The 21,668-nt window shown below is 51.1% G+C and overlaps 1 protein-coding gene across 2 annotated transcripts in view; it reads left to right on the top strand.

Annotated features, from left to right (window-relative positions):
* Nucleotides 1-6,188: 6,188 nt before the first annotated feature.
* WNT5B (Wnt family member 5B) overlaps nucleotides 6,189-21,668 on the top strand; it is a 71,224-nt gene continuing 55,744 nt past the window's right edge. The window contains exon 1 of one of the 2 annotated variants that reach the window (XM_069003669.1): nucleotides 6,189-6,517. In XM_069003669.1, coding sequence (XP_068859770.1) covers nucleotides 6,512-6,517 — 6 coding nt within the window. In that variant the 5' untranslated portion in view covers nucleotides 6,189-6,511. Of the gene's footprint in view, nucleotides 6,518-15,140; nucleotides 15,216-21,668 lie in introns of those variants that run through there. The other variant, XM_069003667.1, reaches the window with a different exon arrangement.

Raw genomic sequence — 21,668 nt, 5'->3', positions numbered from 1 at the left:
CAGCACAGCACGGAGGGACACATCCCCACCCACCCCCGCAGGCCACTGGGGAAGGGGATGCTGGGGCTCATCTGTCCCTGGCAGATCCCAGCCAGAGCCTTGGCTTTGCACTTTCCCCAAAACCACCTGTGGGTGCTCAGCTGTTGGGAGACATCTCCTTGCCAGATCTGTGGGACTTCAGCATCACTCCACTAATCTGGAGGGAGAGGGCTGGCAGCGCAACCATCTCTTTCTGACCGGGGCAGAGGGGTTTGGGCTTGGTCATTCCCAGTGGGTCAGGCACTGAGGGGTGACGGCCCCGCACTGGCTGTGCCCCGGGGTGGCAGCGGGCAGCAGGGCAGTGTCACCTCTCTGCACACACACGGGCTGTGGCCCCGGCTGCCGAAGCCATCGCTCGGTGCCAGCGCAGCCCGGGTTCAGCTGCACTGCGGAGCTCGTCACCGCAGGAAGCAGGGGAGGCCAGGAACTGAGACTGCAGAACGGGGCCGGCCATTGGAACGGACAATAAGAATATCCAGAGTTGTCATAATTCATGCCGATAAAAATTTTGGAAAGGATGTACAACTCTTCACCTCGGGGTCTAAGCCAAGTGGAAGAGACCGAGGGACTTGGTCGGAGAGGAGGGGAGTGGAGGGGCAGATTACCTCACTGTCTGGCTATGGCCGTGGCCCTGCGCCTCCCCAAACCACGCAGCTGTGGTCAGCATGTGGCAAGGCACAGGGCTTGGGACCCTGGGCTGGCCCCAGGGACATCTCCTGTGCCCCTCGCCCGGCAGTGCCGGGGGGCAGGTGATGCTGATCTGTCCGCTGGAGGGAGGGATGGGGGAGTTCCATGGAACAGAACCTAACAGGGTCCTGGTCCATCCCCACGGCACCACGGGATGCAGAGCAGCTCTCCCACAGCAGGCAGCCAGCAGTGAGGGCTGGTGGCACTCGGAGGGAGGCTGGTGCTGCCCTGGTCCCTGGAGCCAGGGCTCCTGGCGGGGCCGCCGAGGGGGGCAGTTACACTTTAACTCACCCAGGCACAGAACCCGCTGTTGGGAGTGCCTGTCTAATGATTAAAGGGCTAATTGAGGAGGCCTGAACTCTCCGTGCTCTCCCCAGCCTCGCTACCAGCTTACGTGGAGCCCGGCAAGCCAGGGCGCCGCAGCCGCCGGGTCAGCCTGGTCACTGCTGCGTCCTTTAAAGCCCGGTGTCTTCACGAGGGCTTCTGGTCATTTCATCTCCTGGTTTTCTAAACCCAGTGGATGGCTTGGCTCACCCCTTTGCACCAGGCCTGTGGAGGAAGAGCAGAGTGGCACAGAGGAGAGCTGCAGCCGTGGGAGAGCCATTCCCTGGCCTGCCCTCCACCCCGTGGACCTCGGCATTCAGGAACGCAGCTCCAGACACTGAATCTCTTATGGGCCTTGATGGGCTTCCCAGATCTGCGTGCTGGAGGACCAGGAGGGCAGGAACAAACTGGACAGAGGGTTATGTGTAGCCACTGAACGTGAAGAGGTAGCCCGGCTCTGGCAGGGCTGCACACGTCAGCCAGCACTGCAGGCTGTCTCCATCTGACCTCTGGAGCAGCCTCCCAGCCAGCAGGACTGTCCAGATGGGCAGATCAGTGCCAGGGACCCTACTAGTGCATGCATCACTGAGGTGAGGAAAGGTGTTTGCACGTCATGCTGCATTCCCCTTGTGTCCTGTGCTGGCAGAAGCGAAGAGAATGCCTACCTCTAAAGGCAGCACCTTCTGCCTATCCCCCAGGATGACCAGTGACCAGCCCCTGTCTGGCTCCTGTCTTTTCTCAGCGGGATGTCCCCAAGTCCAGGATGGATTTTTCTTGGTGATGTCAAGCCAGATGAATCCTGGTTTAATTGACCGTGAGTGAAATCGTGCTTTGATGGTTAATGTTATACTTGGGGCTGGGAAAACTACTGCAAAATCACAGCAATTAGAGCTGGAAAATTCAAGTCATCTAATTTATTTCCTCTCCCCCCTCGCTGTCTCTCCCTGGTACAGGGGCAGTGAGGTTCCAACAATACGTCTCCCTCTGCATTGTCCCATCCTGCCTCTCTGACTCAAGGAGTGGAGCATCCGCGTGTCCCTGGGGAGACAATTCCATCATTTGAAAGACGTCAACATTAGAAAATGTTTTAGAAGTTTAGCCTATATTTCCTTTTGTGGAGTGCCACAGATTCTCAGGTCATGAGCTTTACGCCTCAAGGAAACTGGCTGCTTCCCACGAGGGCAGGAGCTGGGAATAAGGCGGTGCTTTCCTTTGGTGTTTGCAGGGGCAGGTAGAGAATGTGGGGGTGGGTCAATGAAGGTTTTCACACCTGCAAGGCAGGTCAGATCAGGCAGCTTGTCTGGAACGAGCTCTTCTTTGGCAGGAGCTCAAGATTATTCTTTTTTTCCATTTCCAGATTTTTATTCTGTGAATTCCACCTTGACTTGTAACAATCTCACTGCTGGAAATGTGTCCAGTTCCTCACAAATTCACTTCCTTTCATTTGCTTCTACTACTGGTAGTAATCCCACCGCAGGAGTGTGAGGCAAGTGGTAAAGCACAAAAAGAGGTCCATGTCAGTGAAAGAAGCGCAGTGAGTATTCCTCCTCCTTGAAAGCTGTCCCAGGACAGGCATCACCTCTGCCTCAGCTCCCCCTGGATGCAGAGAGCATACAGGATTGCCTGACCAGGGTTCCAGGTGACCAGGATTATTGTGCAGGTGCAACAGGGACGGAAGAAACCTCCCAAGAGATCAGAGCTTATGAGCACCACAGAACTGCTAGACTGGGCTACACCTATGTTGAGAGAAGTCAGAGCCACGTGGCTGAGTTTCTACTGATAAGATCTCCTGCTTCTAAATACATTCTGCAGGGTCCTGCCCTGAGAGGGATTTATATTCCTTAATACATTTAAAATTGCTCTTCTCCTCTACCGAGTGAGCTTAGTATTTCCACATCTCATATAGTTTATGAGCACTTCCCCAGCCTCTTCCTGCTCACTAGTAGCAGAGACCAGTGAGGGGAGAGACACAAGATGCACTGCTGTAGTAGAAGAGGAGGAGCATGAGGACAATTGGAGCCACAGGAATGTTCCAGTGAGATGAAGAAAAATAAAGCAGCTTGTTCCATCCAGGGAGCTGCATGGGTTAAGCTGCTTTTTGCAACTGAGCAGATGGAACATCTTCCCTGGGTGTGCTGTACAGTGTCTCCCACCAATATTAGTCACACCCCAGACACTGGTCATGGACTGGAGTCTACATCCTGCCCAGACCCAGTTGTGGACACTGCCCATCATTAAATCAGTGAGGCTTAATCATATTGGGACATGTAAAGAACATGTGGACAACACCTTTGGCAGCTGGGACGAGACAGGAGCCCCTCCTTACTGGCAGCTGTGCCCCCCCTTCCCAGCACCTAATAAGGATCACCTCTGACTGGATACAAGTGCCCTTCTCTTATCTGCTCTGCTCTGTAGATGGAGGAATAGCTTCAGTGGACAAAAACTATGGAATGACATTCACAGGGTGATGTTTTGGTGGAGGATAAAGCGATCTTGTGGGGGAGACTAGCAGAAAAGAAGGCAACCAACTTTTTTCTTCCCAGGAAGAAAACAGAGACATTTCAGCAGAGAGGACACAGTAAGGCAAAGCAAGTGGTGGTCTCTTGTCATCACCCACCCACACCAACACCATGACCAGCTCCTTCTGCAGGGTTTTTTGTCCTCAGCAGTGGCAGCACTGCCAAGGCATCCCCCTTGTGAGACACAGACCTCTGAGATGAGCCATGCACCTCATATCTGCTGGCTGAGGACACTTCACCTCTTCTCAGGCCCTCCAAGTGGAATCACTCCCACCCAGTTTTGGAGATACACACCCCCAGCTGTCCCTCCTGCCCTTCCTGGCACCCAGCATCCCCTGACACACATGTATGTACCTCCCAATGGCCCTTCTCGTCCCACCAAAGCAGGAGTGGAGACATCAAGGATGGACTAAAGCTGCAGGAATTCCCATCTTCCTCATGGGCTACGCTGAGGCCAGCATGGTGTTTCAATAATCTGGCCTCTTTTTTGAATAATCCACATAGCTGAAGGTGTTAAGGAACAGTGCTGCCCATCCGTCTCTGCTGGTGTCTCTGCCTTCCCCGTCTGCTCCCTCTAACCCTGATGTAAGGCACCATCCTGGGGTGTGAAGCAGTGCCAGCCCCAAGAGGATTCCTGTGAGGACAGAAGAGGATCTCTGGCCTGCTGACCTGTTGTGACCAGCTGTCCCTTGTAGGACCAAAAGTGGAAAAGCATGTTACGCTACAGACCAAGCAATTTGTTACCAAGCCTCAGTTCTGTGACACTCCCCTTCACACTTCCAGGTCCCCAGGAGGGGTCCCCGCTGTTTGCTGGGTCCCCAAAGGAGCACCCTGCCCCTCCCCTCTGCAGCCTTAACGTGCAAGTCAGAAGTGTGACAGACAAGCTGGGAACAACAGCCCATATGGTAAACAGGCTTTACCTCGGAGCAAAAAAGCTGGCACCTAAAATTTCCTGCAGCCAGCTGCAATTTCAAGACTTCCTTTGCCCTCTAATTAGTTGGCATTTGCTGTACCAACTATTATCTTTCTAGTGACACAGCACTGAGGACAATGGCTCCTTATTTCCTGCCACAAACGCTGGGTTACTATTTACCTCTAGCTGTACTGCCTCTATCTCCTACTCCCATTAAAAGAAAGTCTCATTAATGACTGCAGTGATGGGAAACACTGGTGCAGTTGGTCATAAATTAAGACAGTTGGAGCCTTCAATTACTTGTAGTGTGTAGCCTGTACTCAAACACTTACCTGCTCCTCCAAAAATGCTCACTCATTTCCACTCTGAACCCAAACGGATGCTCAGAGCTGTTTGAAACAAGATGCTTGTGTCAGGATGCATGTCTCAAGCTGCACTTTGTCCCAAGCCAGTACAAATTCGAGGAATTCAGGGGGCCAAAAGCCTCCCTGATGTAATTCCTTTTGGATCCTTGTATGTGTGAGTCTGTGTACACGTAGGAGCAGCAAGGTGCTCTTTGCACTGCGTGCGAGGCTCTGCAGCTCCTGCTGCGTGGGGACTCTGGATGCCTGACGATGTGGGGCCCAGAGATGGGGACCTGGACAAAACAAGTGTAACTCCAGGCTGCTGCAGAGCTGCCACCAAGCCCGGAGACCAGGCATGTAAATCCTGTCTCTGTGCACCGGGATGCCCAGCAGTCCCGGGAGCTAGGCACCGCTTTCAGTTACACCAGCATAAATTTGCGGTGATCCTGCTAATGCCTGTGCAGCTACTCCCTGCTTCTGCCAGGAAAAGTGAGAACGGGATCTGGCTGTGAATCTGTGAAGTTTTATGGGAAGAAGGGTGGGGGACAGCCCCCGGTGTGATTCCTGGTGTTGCAGGCGAGGGATGGATGTGCTTGTTGAGTGCCAGCCGCATCAAGAGCTTCATCCACTGCCTCCTCTGCCAAACTTTGCCAGTCTATTTTAACAGCATCCCCGAACCAGGCTCTGCCTCATTCGCACCTTCATTGCAACCCAGCCGCCCACCCTCTCTGGGAGACAGATGCCAAAAATCCCTGCTGAGATGAAGCAGTAGGTCACCGGGTCAAAAGCCCTTCGCTGGCGGGAGCCAGGAACCCTGCTGCCCGTACCGGAGGGGTTTTGACTCGCAGCACGTTGTCTGCCGGGCCAGGAGCCACATGAGCAGGGTGCTCTTCAGCCCCACAGCGAGAGGTGGAGGGCACGCAGCTCTCCGCAGCTCAGGGCCAGGAGCGGGCCGGACACTTACAGCCGGCGAGGAGCGAGCACCGCAGGGATGCGCTGGGAGCGACCCACGAGTGACCGAGTGTCCTGCGGGGGCTGCGCTGCCGGGCACGGCGGGGCTGCGGGGGCCGCACGGAGGGAGCCAGCCCGGTGGCCTCCAGCGCACGGGACCGCGGCGTTCCTTCCCCGTCGCCCCCTCACTCGCCAGCACGGCTCCCCCCGCGACGGCAGCGGGCCCATAGCTCACCGCCGGGCCAGGCTCCCGCCCGCCCCATCCCCGGGCCACCCCGGCGGGGGAGGCCGCCCGGCCCCCTCCCCGAGCCCCATCCCGGCGGCGGCGGCGGTGCCCGCGGCGGGGCGGGCGCAGGGCGCGGGGGGCGGGCGCGGGGCGGGGGGAGGCGGGGCGGAGGCGGCCGGAGCCCCCGGGATCCGCCGGCACCTCCCGGGCCCGGCACTCGCCGCCGCCGCCAACTTCGGCCGGGAGTCGTCCTCGGTGCCGCCGCTCCCGCAGCCCAGCGGCGACGGGGAGGGCAGCGCCGGCAGCGTCCCCCCGCTCCCCTCTCGCAGCCGGCGGGGGGCTCGGCCCGGCGCGGCGACGGGGCGGCGGCCCCCGGGGCAGGTGCGTCCCCTCGCGGTCTCCGGCCGCCGCGACGCCGCCGAGAGGGACGCGGAGTCCCGTGCCCGCCGCGGGCGCCCGCTCACCTGCCGCTGCCGCTGCCGCCGCCCGGGGACGCGGCGCCCGGGAGATGCAGGTAGGAGGCGGCCCCGGCCCGCGGCGGGAGGAGGAGGCCGGGGGGCGGGAGGTGTTCGGCCGCGCCGGGCGGTGCGGACCCCCGGGCTCGTCTCGTCCCGGGGCCGGCCGCCTCCCTGCGCGGCCCCCGAAGGGAGGGGAGGCGACGCGGGCGGTACCGGGGGTCTGCCGGTTCTCCCAGCCCGGGAGCCGCGGCCGCGCTTTGCCGCCGACCCCGGGAGGCGCCCCCGGCCCGGTGCGGCCGCCGGGCGGGGCGGGGCGGGCGCTGCGGGGAGCGGGCGGCCCGGGCTGCGCGGAGCCCCCGCGGCGGCCGGCCCCGATCGCGGGCAGGGGCCGTCGGGGGCCGAGCCGCCGCCGCCGCCGCCGGGCAGCAGCCCCCGGGCGAGCCCGCCAGCGGCACGGGGCAGCGGAGGGGCCACCGGAGCGCGGGGCTGGGGCCGATTGCGGGGTGGCCCCGGGGGGGCCTTGGAGGTGTTACTGCGGTGGGAGAGACGGGCGGTGTCAGGAGAGACGCTGCCGAGGTGCGAGGGGCCACTCTCTGGAACGAGGGATGTTGCTGGGGTGCGAGGGATGCTCCTCCGGGGTGGCGGACGCTGTGCTGGTGAAACAGATGTTCCTCAGGCATGACAGACACGAGTTCAGCAAAACAGATGTTACTCCTGTGAGATGGACCTTACTGTGAGCACAGGGATTTTACTGTCGGATGAGGATCCTTTCCCTGAGCGTGAGCACAGTGGCTTTCCTGAGAGCGCCCACAGTGTCCTTCTCACCCATGCCTGTGGTGTGGCCGCATGTGCCAGCACAAGCCATGGCATGTGGCGTGGGAAAGGGTCCTTGTGCTCACGGAAGCCCAGACGAGTAGTGAAAGCATGCCTGGTTTCACAGTACCAGGGCACGAGCATCCCAGTTATGTCTGTAACAGACACGCTCTTTTATGAAACTTGATTTTTCTTCTGGGAATTGTGGTGCAATACTTCCCTTAGTGGTATGGGTAAAACAACTTCCCCAAACATATTTCTGTGTGCTCTGATACACTTTGTTGCCCCACGTTTTTGATAGTTTTCCTCTGCCATCAGATGAGTGTCCCTGTAAGTCTCTCTATCCAACTTTCATCTACCTCTTAATGCATTCCTGGCTGCCTTATCATCACTCTTGCCCTGCTGCCTGCACCCACATAGTCACCTGTTCACCTTTGGGGTTGGGGTTTTTTGTGTTTTCTGTTTCTTACACGTGCACTGGCACTTATGTTCTTACTTCAATTTCGTCATAGCTGAAAACTTGGGTGCATTGCGTTCCTGGTGTGCACCTGCCCATTTCCAGTGTAAACTGCTCTACTCCACATCTCCTGCACATGAGGACTGTGCATCAATGCTTCCTTATCTGCTTGAGTGTTGAGGGCTCTTTCTTGGTGCCTTTTATGAGGGCTTTTGTGTCCACAAAACACAAAATGTTTGTGTGGCATCGGGCACACACAAGGTATCTCTCTCCTTTACACTCATCTTTGTCCATCTGTCCCTTTGGAGCCTGCCTGGTGCATATACATCTCAAATGCCTCCCCCACCTTCCCCACATCACACCAACACTCAGGTGTGAGCCTGTTGTGGCCCTTCCTTCCCACATTTGCTGCTGAAGGGACCACTTTTTCTGATGGTGGCAGTTTCACCTGCAGGTGCCTGTCTTGTGTCACACAGGTGCAGCTGTAAATGACGAACCAAGCTGGGTTCTTCTCCCCAAAAGAGAAAGAAGTGGGCTTTTTCAAAGCTGTCAGGAGAGAGACAGACCCCTCTTAAACCAGTGTCCTGTGCATGGACATGTGGATTTAGCCAAGGTGAAGGTTGGTCTCTGCAAGAATTCAGGTGGAATGTTTTTCACCCCAAACATCCAAGGTATGGGATGAGTTGCCATGTGTGCAGAGAAGCTAGCCCAAGTACCTGGGTTTTTATCTCCTTTAGAGAAATGAGCTGAGTCTGTGAGGAGAGAAGCACGAGGATGAGCTGCTGGTGCGGGTTCGGGGTCAGAGCTGGGGGAGTGAGCTGGCTCCATTCCAGCCGTGGGTTTCCACTGCTCACAGGCTCTGTTGCTCACTCACGTTTCTGTGCCCCGGAGGGTCTGCAACAGATTCCTTCCTTTTGGAAAGGAGTCCCTCCCAGGCTCCTTCAGTATTTGCTCACCTCTCCTCTCAGCAGCTGTAAGCAGCCCCTGGGTCCTTTCCCTTGTCTCTAGGGCATGGACATTGAAAATGACCTTCTACATGTGACTGATCTCTGTTTAGGAAAGCTGAAGCTGAAGTTGTGGCTGCAGGCTCCCAGCCCTGAGAAGTCTTTCTCAGCCCTTTCCCTCCCAATCTGCCCGAATTCATTACATCAGTTGAAAAAAAGTAGAAATTTGGAAAGAGCTGGGTCTAGAAAGTTGAGGGTCCTATGTTTTAAAGAAAAAAGAACATTCTTGTGTATCAAAGTCTCCAGGAGCTTATTCTTTTAGGAAGAGACCAAATACTGTGAAATTTAAAGTTACCTTTAAGCTATTTGTCCCTTTCTGCAGCCCAGTAGGCCCCTCTGTTTCTGGACTGCTTCACGTCTTGAGTCTTTTGTCCTGAAGTTGTTGGGTTTGGGTTTCAAGGCGCACAGGGAAACCAGCTCTTTTCTGAAAACTGCATGATTGCTCATTTAAATGAATATAAATTGTTTCTATTCATAAGACCTTTTTTTCCTAGCTGCTGATCAAAGTTCGAATGAAAACCATTTCATCATTTCCAAATAAATTGGGCACACACACACGCACGCACACGCACACACTGAGCATTTCAGAGACATTTTTTAACACAGTACTTTTAAAATCAGGATGTGAACAGCCAGGCATGTTATGTAAGACAGGGCAGTCTGTGATTCTATTCCACTTTTGCATAGAAAGGGAGCTTCACTTCCTAGGAGAGGGCATACAGACTTTATTAAAACTGAAGGCAGCACAGAGAAGGCTCAGGGGAATTTCTCCTGGACTAAAAAAATCCTTTTCTAATGGGAGATTTAAGGAATGAGGACCTGGGTAGCATTTCAGAAAGAACATGAAGATGTAGCATGGTGTGATACCCGACTGTTTTCAGCAGCTCTGAAAGTAGCTGGTGCTTGGAGAGCTTTCTAATTCAAGAGGAGGACTCAAGGCACGTGGCTGGGCATTTAAGCTCTGTTAGAAACAGGCGGTGTTTTTAACAGCAGGGTGATTAACCTTCAGAACAAACGACCAAAGGCGACGTTTGCTTCTCCAGCTCTTAAAATCTTCCAATAAAGACGGGCTGTCTCTTTGGAAGGGATGCTTTACTGAAGTGCAGGTTCTTGGGCTCACTGCAGAGACAACTGGCTGACACCATATGGACAGAATTACAGACAAGACCAGACCCTGTGATCCACCGCCCCCTTCCAGGCTTTGGCTTAGGAGTTGATAAAGCTGCTCAAGCCTCGCCCGGCTCTGTGAGAGGTGGAGCTGCGGGGTCAGTGGGGCAGATGGTCCCTCTCGGGCAGGACTCAGCAGTTCCCAAAGTGGGGATGCTCTCACGTGCCTTCTAACTGCGCAGCCCAGTGTAGGTGGCTGTAGTCTGTCTGTCCGTGGGCATCCTTCCCTTGTCCTTGGAGCTGTAAAACAGGTCCTGAGTTTTGATGGCTTGCCCCTGCAGGCAGGGCAGGGAAGGGAGTGCTGTGTGTCCCCTCCAGTTCATGGGGTCTGGATGACTCAAGCTCTAGAGGTTGGCTGAGTTTACAAGACTAACTCCTTGCTTCTCTTTTTTTCCCCTCAGGGAGCTCAGAAGGGCTCTGACACCCAAATGGCTACACTGGTGCTGTGGCCCCCATGTTGCTGGTTGGGTTTACCCAGGCACATTTCCTTTGCAAGGTCCCCTGGTACCCTCTGTAGCCCGGACTTGCACCTTTCCTTAGGCTGCAGTGTCCTCCATGCTTCTCTCAACAGCTTTCCTGCTTGCTGGGGATGCTGCCAGGCAGGAAGATGCTTGGAGCAAACGCTGGGGTAAAAATGCCCACACAGTTGTGTGCTCCCAACCCCCTGGCCCCAACAGCCCTATTCCGAGGTGCCTCAGCCCCCCAGCAGTTCTTTGAAGGGTTCTCCCCAGGGGCTGGCAGTGGCAGACGTGAGGGCTGTGTGAACCCCATCTCTTCCCCTCGGAATGTTTACCTGTCTAAATTTAACTCCCCAGCCGGCTGCATCCCTCCTAAGCCGACCTGTTCTCTTGTGGCTGAGCTGTGGCTCTGGCTCCTGCTGCTCTGTTTCCTGGCTGCCTGGGGCTGGTGGTTTGCTGCTCGCTCCCTCTTCTCGGCGGATGCTGGCTCTTTCAAGGTCCCGGGCAAGCCAGTTCTCCCTCTTGTAGGTTTTATTTTTAAGTCTGGTTGCACAGCCCTCAGGACTGGAGGGTGCCTTGTGCTCTCATCTCTGAGTATTTATCCTGCAGTGCGCTTCAGGAAATCTCCCCTTGTCCTGCTATAGCCCACAGTCATTTTCCTTCAGGCTGTGGTTGCTCCCGGAGGCCAGGCATGCTGAGCTGCTCCCTGGCCAGCTCTAAAGGGACAGTGCCTCTTTCTGCTCCCATCGGGCTCCCAGCAGTGGGGAGGCAGGAGGTGCTTCCCTGCAAAGGCATCTTCCTTATTTCACTTTGTTCAGAGCTGGGCTTCCTCAAGCTGGCTTTTGTGTGTGTTTGTTTGAGAAGTGAGTGATGTGCCCCTCAGCTTCAGAGGAGCTGGAGAGAGGGACAAGCAGAGGAAAGGGAGTGCTGCTGTTTCTGTCAGGCTGGACAGAATTCGCTTTCTTTAGAATTTCTGAGTTCAGGACAGTAAATAGGGCCCAACCTGGCAGCCTTGTCCATCTAAATAAAACCATCAGGATCAAACCGTTCGTGTCCTGCATAACCCTGCAGGAGACCCCTGACTGATCTCTCTTTCCAGGCATGCCTGCTGCTAATGCTGTGGTCTGCCACATGAGAGAGATGCTTTGAGTCCTGGCCTCCTCTGCCCCTCTTTGAGCTAACCCGGTGGCCTTGGGTTTAATACTCCCATATTCAGAGCAAAGGTAACACAGGCCAGGGTTTTCATGACTGGTGATTTGGGGGATCCAACTCTAAATGCTGTCAAAGGTCTCGTTTTTTACCCAAGGTTCAGCTGTTTGGGATACTTGGGCATTCTTGAGTAGTCTGGACTTGATTACTCAAAGTGACTAGTCCATTTTGCAAAGCTTCATCTCGGCATCTGGAGCAAAACAGAACAAGATGAATTAATGCACAGTGTAGCACGGATACTCAAATGGAGTGAGTCTTCCTGGAGTGGGAATGGGTTTGTGGCCAGAGAGCTCATGGCACTGTTGTGTGCAGGGATTGCTAAAGAGCTCTTGGTTTAGATTAATTTGTGGTTTTAAGTAGCTCATGGGAAAAGCTCAAAGGGTTTGATAGTTTTTGTCATAGGGAAAGAAAAGCAGAGCAACATTCTATCTTTATATAGAGAGATTTGTGAATGCATATGAAGTTTAAGTCTTGGTTTGTTTGAAGGATTTGAGGGAAAATAGTTTTCTGTAAACTCTCCCATCTCGGCTGGAGGTGAGGGAGACTGAAGTGATTGGGTGGAACATGTGTTTTGGGTTTGTTTTTGTCCATCATTACGGGCAGAGGGTTAACAAAAGTCACAGGAATACTAATACTTCAGTGGGCTCTCTAAATTTATCTTCCTTTTCCAGTTGTTCTGTATTTAGCTTTTTGGCTGGTTTGGTATCGTTGTTTAACTGAGTCCTGAAGCGTTGTAGCACCTCTATTATGGACCAGTTGGAGCTGTAAAGCAAATTAAATGAGAATCTCCTTTGCTTAGCTGGAAAACCTTTCTGAGCTTTGTTATGTATCACAGAGTTGTCGAGAGAGACATATGAGCCCAAGCATGTCTTCATTAATGGAACATTTTTCAGAAAAAATAATTTTGTGACTGTTGGGTTCATTGCTCCCTGAGGTGTTCCTGAGTACTTCAAAATCGTCTCTAATCATGAAAAATTGATACTGTACAAAGGAAAATTAAGTTCCTTTTTTTCCCCCTCTGTTTTTACAGCTCAAACAGCTCTACAGGTTCCTTTATTATATTCTGTGGCCCAGATTTGTCAATAATTACTGTAAATAACTGGTCCTGGCAGCATGTCAGGGTTTTGTTTAGTAAATATTTTGCCATTATCATTTTTATGTCACAGCTGGGAAGGTTTGTAGTATCCTGTGACTGTCATCACTGTCAATTTTGCCCAGTTTTGCATCTCTGACTGGAGCTTTACAGTCTGACACTGAGATGATGCAGATACTCATGGGGTAGCCCCATTATTCTTCATGCTGCAATGGAAGCTTCTGGTTTTAGACCAAAATGCCAGCTCTTGCTCCCGTGTGTGGTGTGCACAAACCAGGTTTCTCAGCAACATCTGCAGCCTTGTGGGTGGCTGCAGCTGTTACTCCACCTGTGGAAATTTCACAGCCTGGGGTACAGGTAGAGTGGAGTGAGTGCTCCTGTCAATTATGACCAATTACCTGTCCCAATTTCTTTTCTGTTTTTTAACTATTCCCCATTTCCACCTATTCTCAACTAGCTGTTTGGGAGTTTTGCCAATATTCAAAATGAACTTCTAATAATTTTTTATGAATGGCAAGGAGGTTTTCAGCTGGGTAAGCTTGGTAAGTGCAGCACTGGCTTTGTTCAGTTTTTACTGAAGCTGCACAGGCTCTTTCAGCATCTCTGCTGTTTTCCAAGGAGCCTGCTGAAAGGCTCAAAAGCTCCTCCACAGCATGCTGAGAAGATCTAAGGGTCTGTATTTCTGCACGACAGCAGTTGCACCCCAGTGGTATAAAACCCCACTGCAGGTAACAACCCAAACTTTTATCTACAAGACATGTAAAACTTCTTTATCTTCCAAGGAAATGGTGCCAGTTAGGTCAGACTCACACACCAGGAATGATTTACTGTCTGAGTTTGGCTGCTCGTGTTAGACTGTGTCTGTGCCACATAGCCCATGGAAGAGGGGGAGCCACAGCATTTTCTGTGGGCACAGCTGTGACCATGGAGGCATTTTTGTCAGCACAGCCGTGTTCACTGGGGTGTTGGGAGGCATGTGTACTTATTTTTTCCTTTTTTCTTTTTTTTTTTTTTTCATGTCTTGAACTAAAGAAAGTTTTATGGGGTAACCTTGATAGTCTGGACCAGGCCCTACTTATGGAGGCCAGGTAATGCTTTCAACTCAAGCATAAAACCAAGTTAGAAGCAGTAGGAAAAGCAGTTAAGTTAAGACAGAGTTAGTTTGTGTTACCTAAGCCTTACTTCAGCTGAAGGACAAGGCTGAACTAGGAAATGTGCTTTAAATACATTAGAGAGAAAGTTCTGTCAGTTTGTTGCTGCTTTTGGTAAACCTGGGTGAGATCTGAGCTGGCAAAGCTCATGCTCCATGCAGTCCATCCCCTGCTGAGCAGATGGAAGTTGACCACCACGGGATGCCTCGGAGCAGGCATGGAAAGCTTTGCCTGTTACCTCTACCAACTCCTGCACCTCCCTGAGGCAACAAGGAGTATTAATGATCCTCTTACTTCCCAACTGGTCCAGCAGCTCATTCTTCCTCCTGGTTAAAGAGGGGGTGAGGTCTTCACAAAGCCCAGAACCTTTGTCCACAGCCAGGGAAGGATTATCCAGCAGACCTGTGTGCAAGAGGATGTCTATGCTGGGAGCTAGAGCAGGGATAGGGTCCAGTCCTGTGGAATTGTGGCTCATTGACATCTTGGGACAGGCATCAGAGGCTGCCATGGGGTGGTCATAGCTTTCTAAACTCAGTCTGGGATTGAAAGAGCTCCAAAGCAACACACATTCCCAAGTTGTAGATTGACATCCATGAAGTCCATCAGCTAGCAGGTGCTGGTCTGATGTTAAAAGCTCCAGAGCTGCTTGAACATAATCTGTTCTCCATTTGGTTTGAGGCAAACATTGCTGGTCTGCTCAGTCGACAGTTGTGACTCCTCCTCAATACATTTTACTTTTCCCTTCAGCTCCTGTGTCCACACATACAGACACCTTTGGCTTTTAATACCAGCATCACCACATCAAATTCCTCACCTGGCCCTGTCACTCCTGTGTTGGCAAGGCTTTCTCTTGGCATACCTCAGCATTGTGCTGGGTGGATCTTCCAGACTGTCTTGATGAGTGGCAGTCTGAGGTCTTGTGTCTGTGACTAGTCCCTGTAAATTGTTGTGCTGTGCCCTTTCCCTGTGGGTTTGAAGCAGAAGGTGTTAGGGATGTGTTGCCTTTTTGGCCAAGTGCACAGCCTTGTGTTTGGGAAATACTGCTTTCTGTCCTTGTCCCTGCTTCCACAGAAAGCTTTGGCTGGTTGTTTCTGTGCAGAGCAGAGGTTGCTGGTAGCTGTACATCTGCCTAAACATGTCTGTACAGAAATTTTGTGGATTACTGAGGTTGGAGTTAGGCTTTTGTTTGTAGGGCTGGTTCTGCAAAGAAATAATATTAAATAAGTAACGAGATTTTCGAAGTGGTTTAATGTTTCCAGGGGCCCACTTGCCTTTTCCTTTCCAAGGTTTTGCAAAGCCAGCCTTTGGAGAGAGATGTGTAATCTTGTGTGCTGATGAAGAGATGCTGCTTTGGAGGGCATCCAGGAGTATCTGCAGACCCCACTCCTCCTCTGTGTGCAAAGTGAGTTTCTGTTTGCTATTCATCTGACACTAAATTAAAGTAGCTAAATACTCTGTCATGATTCGGGTTCCTAAGAAAGTCTGGGTTGCAGGTGTACTCCTGGACTTGTATAAGGAATCCTCAGTGTGGATAAGCCCATTGCTTCCATAACCCATATGCTTGGAGCAAATGTCCAGTCCTCAAGCAGCACAACAAACACACACAGAGCTGGTAAAATAAAAAAAAGCTCCCAGAAGAAAACATGGTTTGATCTAAATTAAAATTTTCAGAAGAAAAACATGCTTTTCTGTAGTGATGTTTCAAAACATAATGATTTCTGTTTCCAGTTGACATTTCGACTTAAATGTCGTTTTGTGTTGAAATCCAGAACAAGAGCTTAAGTTTCAGGTCAACACCCCAAAATCTCTCATTTTGGATCAACATTTCATTTTCACAGAATCACAGAGTAACAGGTTGGAAGGGACATCAAGGATCATCTGATCCATCCTCCCTTGGCAAAAGCACAGTCTAAACGAGGTGGCCCAGCGCCGTGTGCAGCGAATCTTAAAGGTGTCCAGTTCCAGCTGGGGAATCCACCACTTCCCTGGGGAGATCATTCCACTGGCTGATTGTTTCCATTGTGAGAAACTTTCCTTTTCTGTCCGGTTGGAACCTGCCCTGGAGTAACTTGTACCCATTTCCCTGTCTCTTTTCCATGTGGCTCCTCCATGTCCTTTGCAGCCACCGTTTAAATACAGGCATGTGGTGATAAGATCTCCCCTAAGCCTTCTTTTCTCAAGGCCCAGTTCTCTCAGCCTCCCCTCACTGGCAGGCTTCCCACTCCTTTGGGCATCTTTGTGGCCCTTCTCTGGACCCTCTCCAGCCTGTCCACATCTTTTTTTTGCACAGCAGGCACCAAAATGGAAGACAGGATTCCAGGTGCAGTCAAGTGGGATTATAAGTTCTTTTCTGCAGGTGATGCCCTTGTTGTTGATTAACCCAGCGTCCCATTGGCTTTCTTTGCCACAGCAGCACACTGTTGGCTCCTGTTCATCTCCTTGTCTCCATGACTTGTCAAAGATTATGGAGAGTGGCCTTGCAGTGCCATCAGCCAGCTCTCCTCTCACCTTGGTGGGTGATACCAGGGTGTGTGGATTTGTACAGTGCTGGTAAGCAGAGAAAATTCGGCTGAAACATTTTGAATGTTTTGTTTCTGTCAATAATATCTTCCCTCCTGCCCCGCATTTTCAAGTCAAGAGCATTTGGAATTGTTCATATTATGAAAGAGTGTAGTATTTTGACCTTTCATGCCTATTTGGGATGCAGGCAAATGCTGAAATCCCAGCCCTTTTTGGGGAACTGAGGTTCCATTCTGTGACCAGATCCACAAAAGTATATTTCCACTGGTTTTGCTGGCTGGCTACTTCAGTACTTTGTCAGTGATGACTTGTAATTCAGTGCAGATTGAATCTGTGGTGTGTCCACATGGCTGGTCTGGAGAGGCTGAGGGCAATTAATCTTTCTGGTTCTGTATTGTGCTTTCAAATTAATATCCAGATTTCTTTCTGAAGATAAATTTTCCTTCCGAACCAGCATTTGGTAGTGCACTGCAAAGCTGCCCGATACACGTTCCATGCACAAATGAGGATTCTGGTGCTCTCCCAGTCTAGCTACAAGCTGTTACATGAAGTCAGGATGTTTTAAAACTTAAGACAGTTTCTCGGTTGTCTGTTGTTTGCAATCTCACAGCCTGCCATATATCTTTCTCCTCAGAAGTTACTTTTCCCCCTTCCCACCACTGTGGGAAGGTTTTTCCTGCCGGGCTCTGTGCAGTGTGTCTCTGAAGCAGTTTTATGGTGTTCCCCAGAAGCATGCTTTTGTCAGGCTGCCTCAAAGCACAGTCCAGAGAAAAGTCTCTGAAGTAAGAAATGTCCTTTTCTGTCTGGCTTTGAGGTGTTATCTCCCCTCTTCCCAAATGCAATTGGCTCCATCTACATCCCTAAGCTGTTTTGTTTGGAGTGAAGAGAGCTCAGAAAATCAAGGGAGGCCACACACATAAACAACTGTGTGTGAAATCAATTAATCTAAACGAGCGGGAGACCCGTTCTTGAAGGAGAAAAGCCTGGTTCTCACAGAAACCTCCCCTGCGTATGGTGGGACTGTTACAAACATTACATCACTGGAACAGTGATGAGCTAGGTGAGTATTTTAACCTTTTTGGCCAATACTTAGAGCAAGAGTGGTGCTTGATTGTGTTTGAAGAGCTTACCATGCTCTTTGTATTTTAACAAGGGATTTTCATTATGGGTACAGAGGTAGCATGCTAAAGCAAGCACTACCGGAGCGATCTGAATTTTGATATCTTAACTTCAAATATTTGCATCATAAATTAGGTTCCAAGCATTGCAGTGACCCAATAAGTCAGGGATAAGAAGCTATGCCTGTCATTCTTTTCTTTGGGTAGTAGATGTCAGTGATACATACAAAATATCCTACAGGATAGGAATTACTTGCAAGATTTTTTAAAAGCAATTTTTTCACCTCTAATTAGAGAAAAATCTTATATTGCTTTTTAAAAAGTCTGATAAGAAAAAGAGGTTTCCTCAACTCTCCCACAGGAGGAGGGTTATTCACATCTCAGCATGCTGTGGTCCTCTGCTGTAGGGTGCCCAGGGGTCAGTAATTACAATCCTATCCCAGTCTCACGCTTCACCTCTTCAAATAATAGTGTCCTCTCCTGGCTGTCTGGGGCAGCGATAACACGAACAAAAAGCTGTGCTTGGCCTCTTGTGGCTGAGGGAAGGACATGGAAATAAGGCCTGACGAGAGCACACTTTAGGGGAAAGGAGTCAAAGTCTAGGAGACAGCCTCTCCACTCAACCTCTTAAATTGTCACGGGAGAGGATGAAGTAGTGCAAGTCCAAGAAATCCAAAGTCTCTGTGCTTGTAGTGTTACTCAGACATTAAAGTCTTATCATGGCCACAAATCTGTGACTCTGCCTTACCTCCCTTTTGGGAATGAGGAAAATGGTAAGAGAAATGGTTTTGTGTTTTGCACTGAGGGCTCCTTAAGGAATCATGCTCTGCTTGCGCCAGCTCTGGACTGAAAGCTCATCCTTTGGAGTGAGAGTTTCCCAAAGACTTGAACTGAAGCCAGCCACGTTAGGCAAAGCTGCAGGCCAGGGGTCTTGATGGGATACTCCTGTTCGTGCAACTTTGCTATGTTTTGGTGTGATTTCCTGATTCATTTCTAGTATGCAATGGATCGTTTTCCTGATTTGAGAAGTCTCCTATGACGAAGCCTTCAGTGTGTAATTTCTTCAGCTGAGGCCAGGAGATGGCCCAGCATGGAAGCCAAGCCCTGTGTTCCTGCGTGGCAGGGAGCCCTTCTGGAGAAGGCAGCCAGCCCTATCTGTAGCTGTCTGGCCAGAAGAGGCTCATCTCCTCACACAGCCAGGTGTCAAAACCCTGCTTGGTGGATGCTTCTGAGCAGCCACTGCCTTCTGTTGTTCTGATCACAATAATTTGGCTTGTTCGTTACCTTGATTTGATGGAGGCTGAGGAGGAGATCACTTCCCAGGGCCCTGAGGGCAAAACCTCAGCTTCCTAGAGCTACATTTATTTTCTAACCCTCCCACAGCCCTGGGGTGATCCCCCCAGAAACATCTTTCAGGGGAGGTGTTTTCTGAGCTACACCAAGTGATTTGCAAGGTAGCTGTCTATACACCTCTGAAATTCCTCTCCCTCAGGCTTGTTTCTGTTCTAGATCCCAAAAGCAACCAGTGTGGTCCTTCAGGCACCCAAGTATCCCTGTTCAAGTGGCTTATTTTCCTCGTTTCACATCCATGAAAGGAGATTCCATGTTCACATGTACTGATGCTTGGGTGGTGTTTACACCATTTTCTCTCACAAGCCTTTGAAGAAAGGCAGGATGCTGGTTTTGTCTGACGCTGGGATGGAAATACAAAGAACACCCAACAACACAAATAAATTAAACTGCTAATTTCCAGGACCTAATTACAACTTTTGGGTTTGCTGCCAGACCTGAAAATAAAACTTCTCTTGCGAGGTTTCCTTGTTTTGGGGTTTTGCTTGTTTGTTTATGTTAAACAAAGCAAGTGAACAAGAGCTGAGTAGGAGAGGATGGTTTGCCTGGTTTGTTTTCCTGTATTCCTGCCTGGCTTCTCCTCAGCCAGTTGTGCCCCACGCTGGGCTTTGGGAGGGGCATACTGGGCTAAATATATCTGTACTGCCTGTGAAATGCAGTATGGGGTGCTGCGTCATTTGGTGGAGTTTACTTGGAAACTAAGGTGGGAAGCCAGCTTTTATTTTCAGCCTTGGGTCAGATGCATTGGTCAGTTGTCTCACCCGGATTTCTAGTCTTGATCAGGAGTTTGTCCTTGCAAGACAGACATAAAATCTGCTCCATGAATAAAAAGCCAAGCCTATTGCAGCAACAGAATTGTGTTGGGGCGACCATATTTTTCTTGCTCAGCAACCAGATTTACAGTCCGAGAGCTTCTTCTGATAGGTTACCTTGAAAGCAGAAATGAAAGTCATAGCTCAAATATCATGGCTTAATGAGTAGAGGAGCTGGTGTGATGCTGCGAGCTCTAAATATATCAGAAAGAAGCCCAGTGCTGGCAGCACGCTGACAACTGGAGACCTTGGGCTTTCACTGGTGTTGGAACACAAATGTGTGAGGAACAGATGCAACTTGGTGACTAAAGAGGGCTTAGGTTTTGCAGTTTCTAGTGCTGCTTTTTGGCTTGTCTTCCTCTGCTGCTTCTGCTGGTGCAGTGGGAGTGATTTCACGAAGGGAAGATCCTCCTGCCATGTGCAAGTGCCAAGGGCTGGGCACAGCCCACCTGAGCTCGCTGTCATCTCTGCTGCACCCGAATAGCAGCAGCAGGGCAGGTGTAGCTGCACCACTGACAAACATCTGCTGGGGCTCTCAGGGACATTTTCAGGCAGATGAGTGGGTGGAAACCGCTGCTCTTTCTCCATGAGCTCTCCAGGGATCACCTGCCTGCACATCTGACATGCTGCAGTCACATCTCTGTCAGCTGAATGTTTTTCAGTCTTCTCCCTTATGCCACTGTGAGAGGAATGCCAGTGTTGCTATGTGATTGTCCTACTAAAAAAGGAGATGAGAAAACTCTTCAGTGTAAGATTTTACATTTATCTGGGAGGATAATAACTATGTGAATTAATTTCTGTCTCGTGCTTTGTAGTGCCTAGCACACTGGGGCCCCTGAATACTCCTGCAGCACAAGCCACACACTGGAGACCAAAGCCACACAGCTTTGCTGGTAGAGAGCTCCTGGCACACTGGGGTCCTGGTCTAAATTGAGACATGAAGGCTCTGGGATATACACTGCATAGTAATGGCAATAAAGTCTTCCAGATTTCACTTGGAGGATTCAGTTGTGAGGGTGAGGGCTGGGAACTGAGATTTATGGGGTTAACCCAGCCTCTGTGACTTCTGTTTAAGCCCGAGTGGCTGCTTTCCTTAGTGGGCTTTACCTGGCACTGACAGCTGTGAGCAGCAGAGCGTGCAGAGGATTACAGTTGCCATTTGAACGAGCCCAGGTGTAGTTTATCCTCTCTGTTCCTCAGGGGTGTGAGAGAGCAGAGGAGAAGCACTTTTCTTTAGCTTCATTTGTGGGCTCTGTGTCTGGTCCTGCTTTTTTGACTGTCCATGGTTCCTAGGAAGGTGGTAGGTAACTGAAGAGTACTGGCAGATACTGTAGAAGTTTGGTAGCTTTCTATCTCCTTGACTTTCTTGTCCTTTATTGCTTGGTGCTTTACAGCATGTTCCAGCTGCTGTATCAAATGCTGTGGTTGAGACTTAATATTCATGGATTTTAATATTCATGGCTTTTATTCACCTGTTATGTGACAATGGCTGTCTGCACGATGTGTCAAAAAGATGAGGTGAGGGGGTGCTGCATGGCAGCATGTGTCTCACTTCAGATTAATAACTAAACCAGAGTAACATGTAATAACCATTCAAAAGTCAGTGTTGCTCCTGTGTGAAGTTTGCTCCCTTCCTTCTTTCCCCCTTCAGCCCCTCTCCCCATGGCTGTCACTGCTGTGGATCTCCTCCTGGCCAGGCATTTTGGCTGTCTCAGATCAGCGGGCAGGCTGCAGCCTGAGGGGGTTTTGGAGAGCATCTGTGGCCTTGCCTTAAATCTGGGGAAGGTGAAATTTGCTGAATTGGTCACTGTCCCTGCACAGAGAGCAGGTTGTGTGACACCCAGTGATAATGCTGTGCTCATGAGGACAGCACGTGGTTTTTGCCCTTCGGTAGTGCTGCTGATGCTCAAGCTGGAGTTCCTGAGTTACTCTGGGAATACTGAAGGGATGTGGTGTGTGTTTCAGTATGTTAATGCCCCCAGTCCCTAGATCCTGCCTGCAAAGGGCAGCTGATCTTGAGATGCTGGGTCCCTGCAGGGCAGTGTGAGGTAGTGC

The sequence above is a fragment of the Aphelocoma coerulescens genome, chromosome 1A (genome assembly GCF_041296385.1).
Source record: "Aphelocoma coerulescens isolate FSJ_1873_10779 chromosome 1A, UR_Acoe_1.0, whole genome shotgun sequence".
NCBI lineage: Eukaryota > Metazoa > Chordata > Aves > Passeriformes > Corvidae > Aphelocoma > Aphelocoma coerulescens.
The sequence above is the reverse complement of the archived record's forward strand: the minus strand, read 5'-3'. Positions and strand labels throughout refer to the sequence as shown.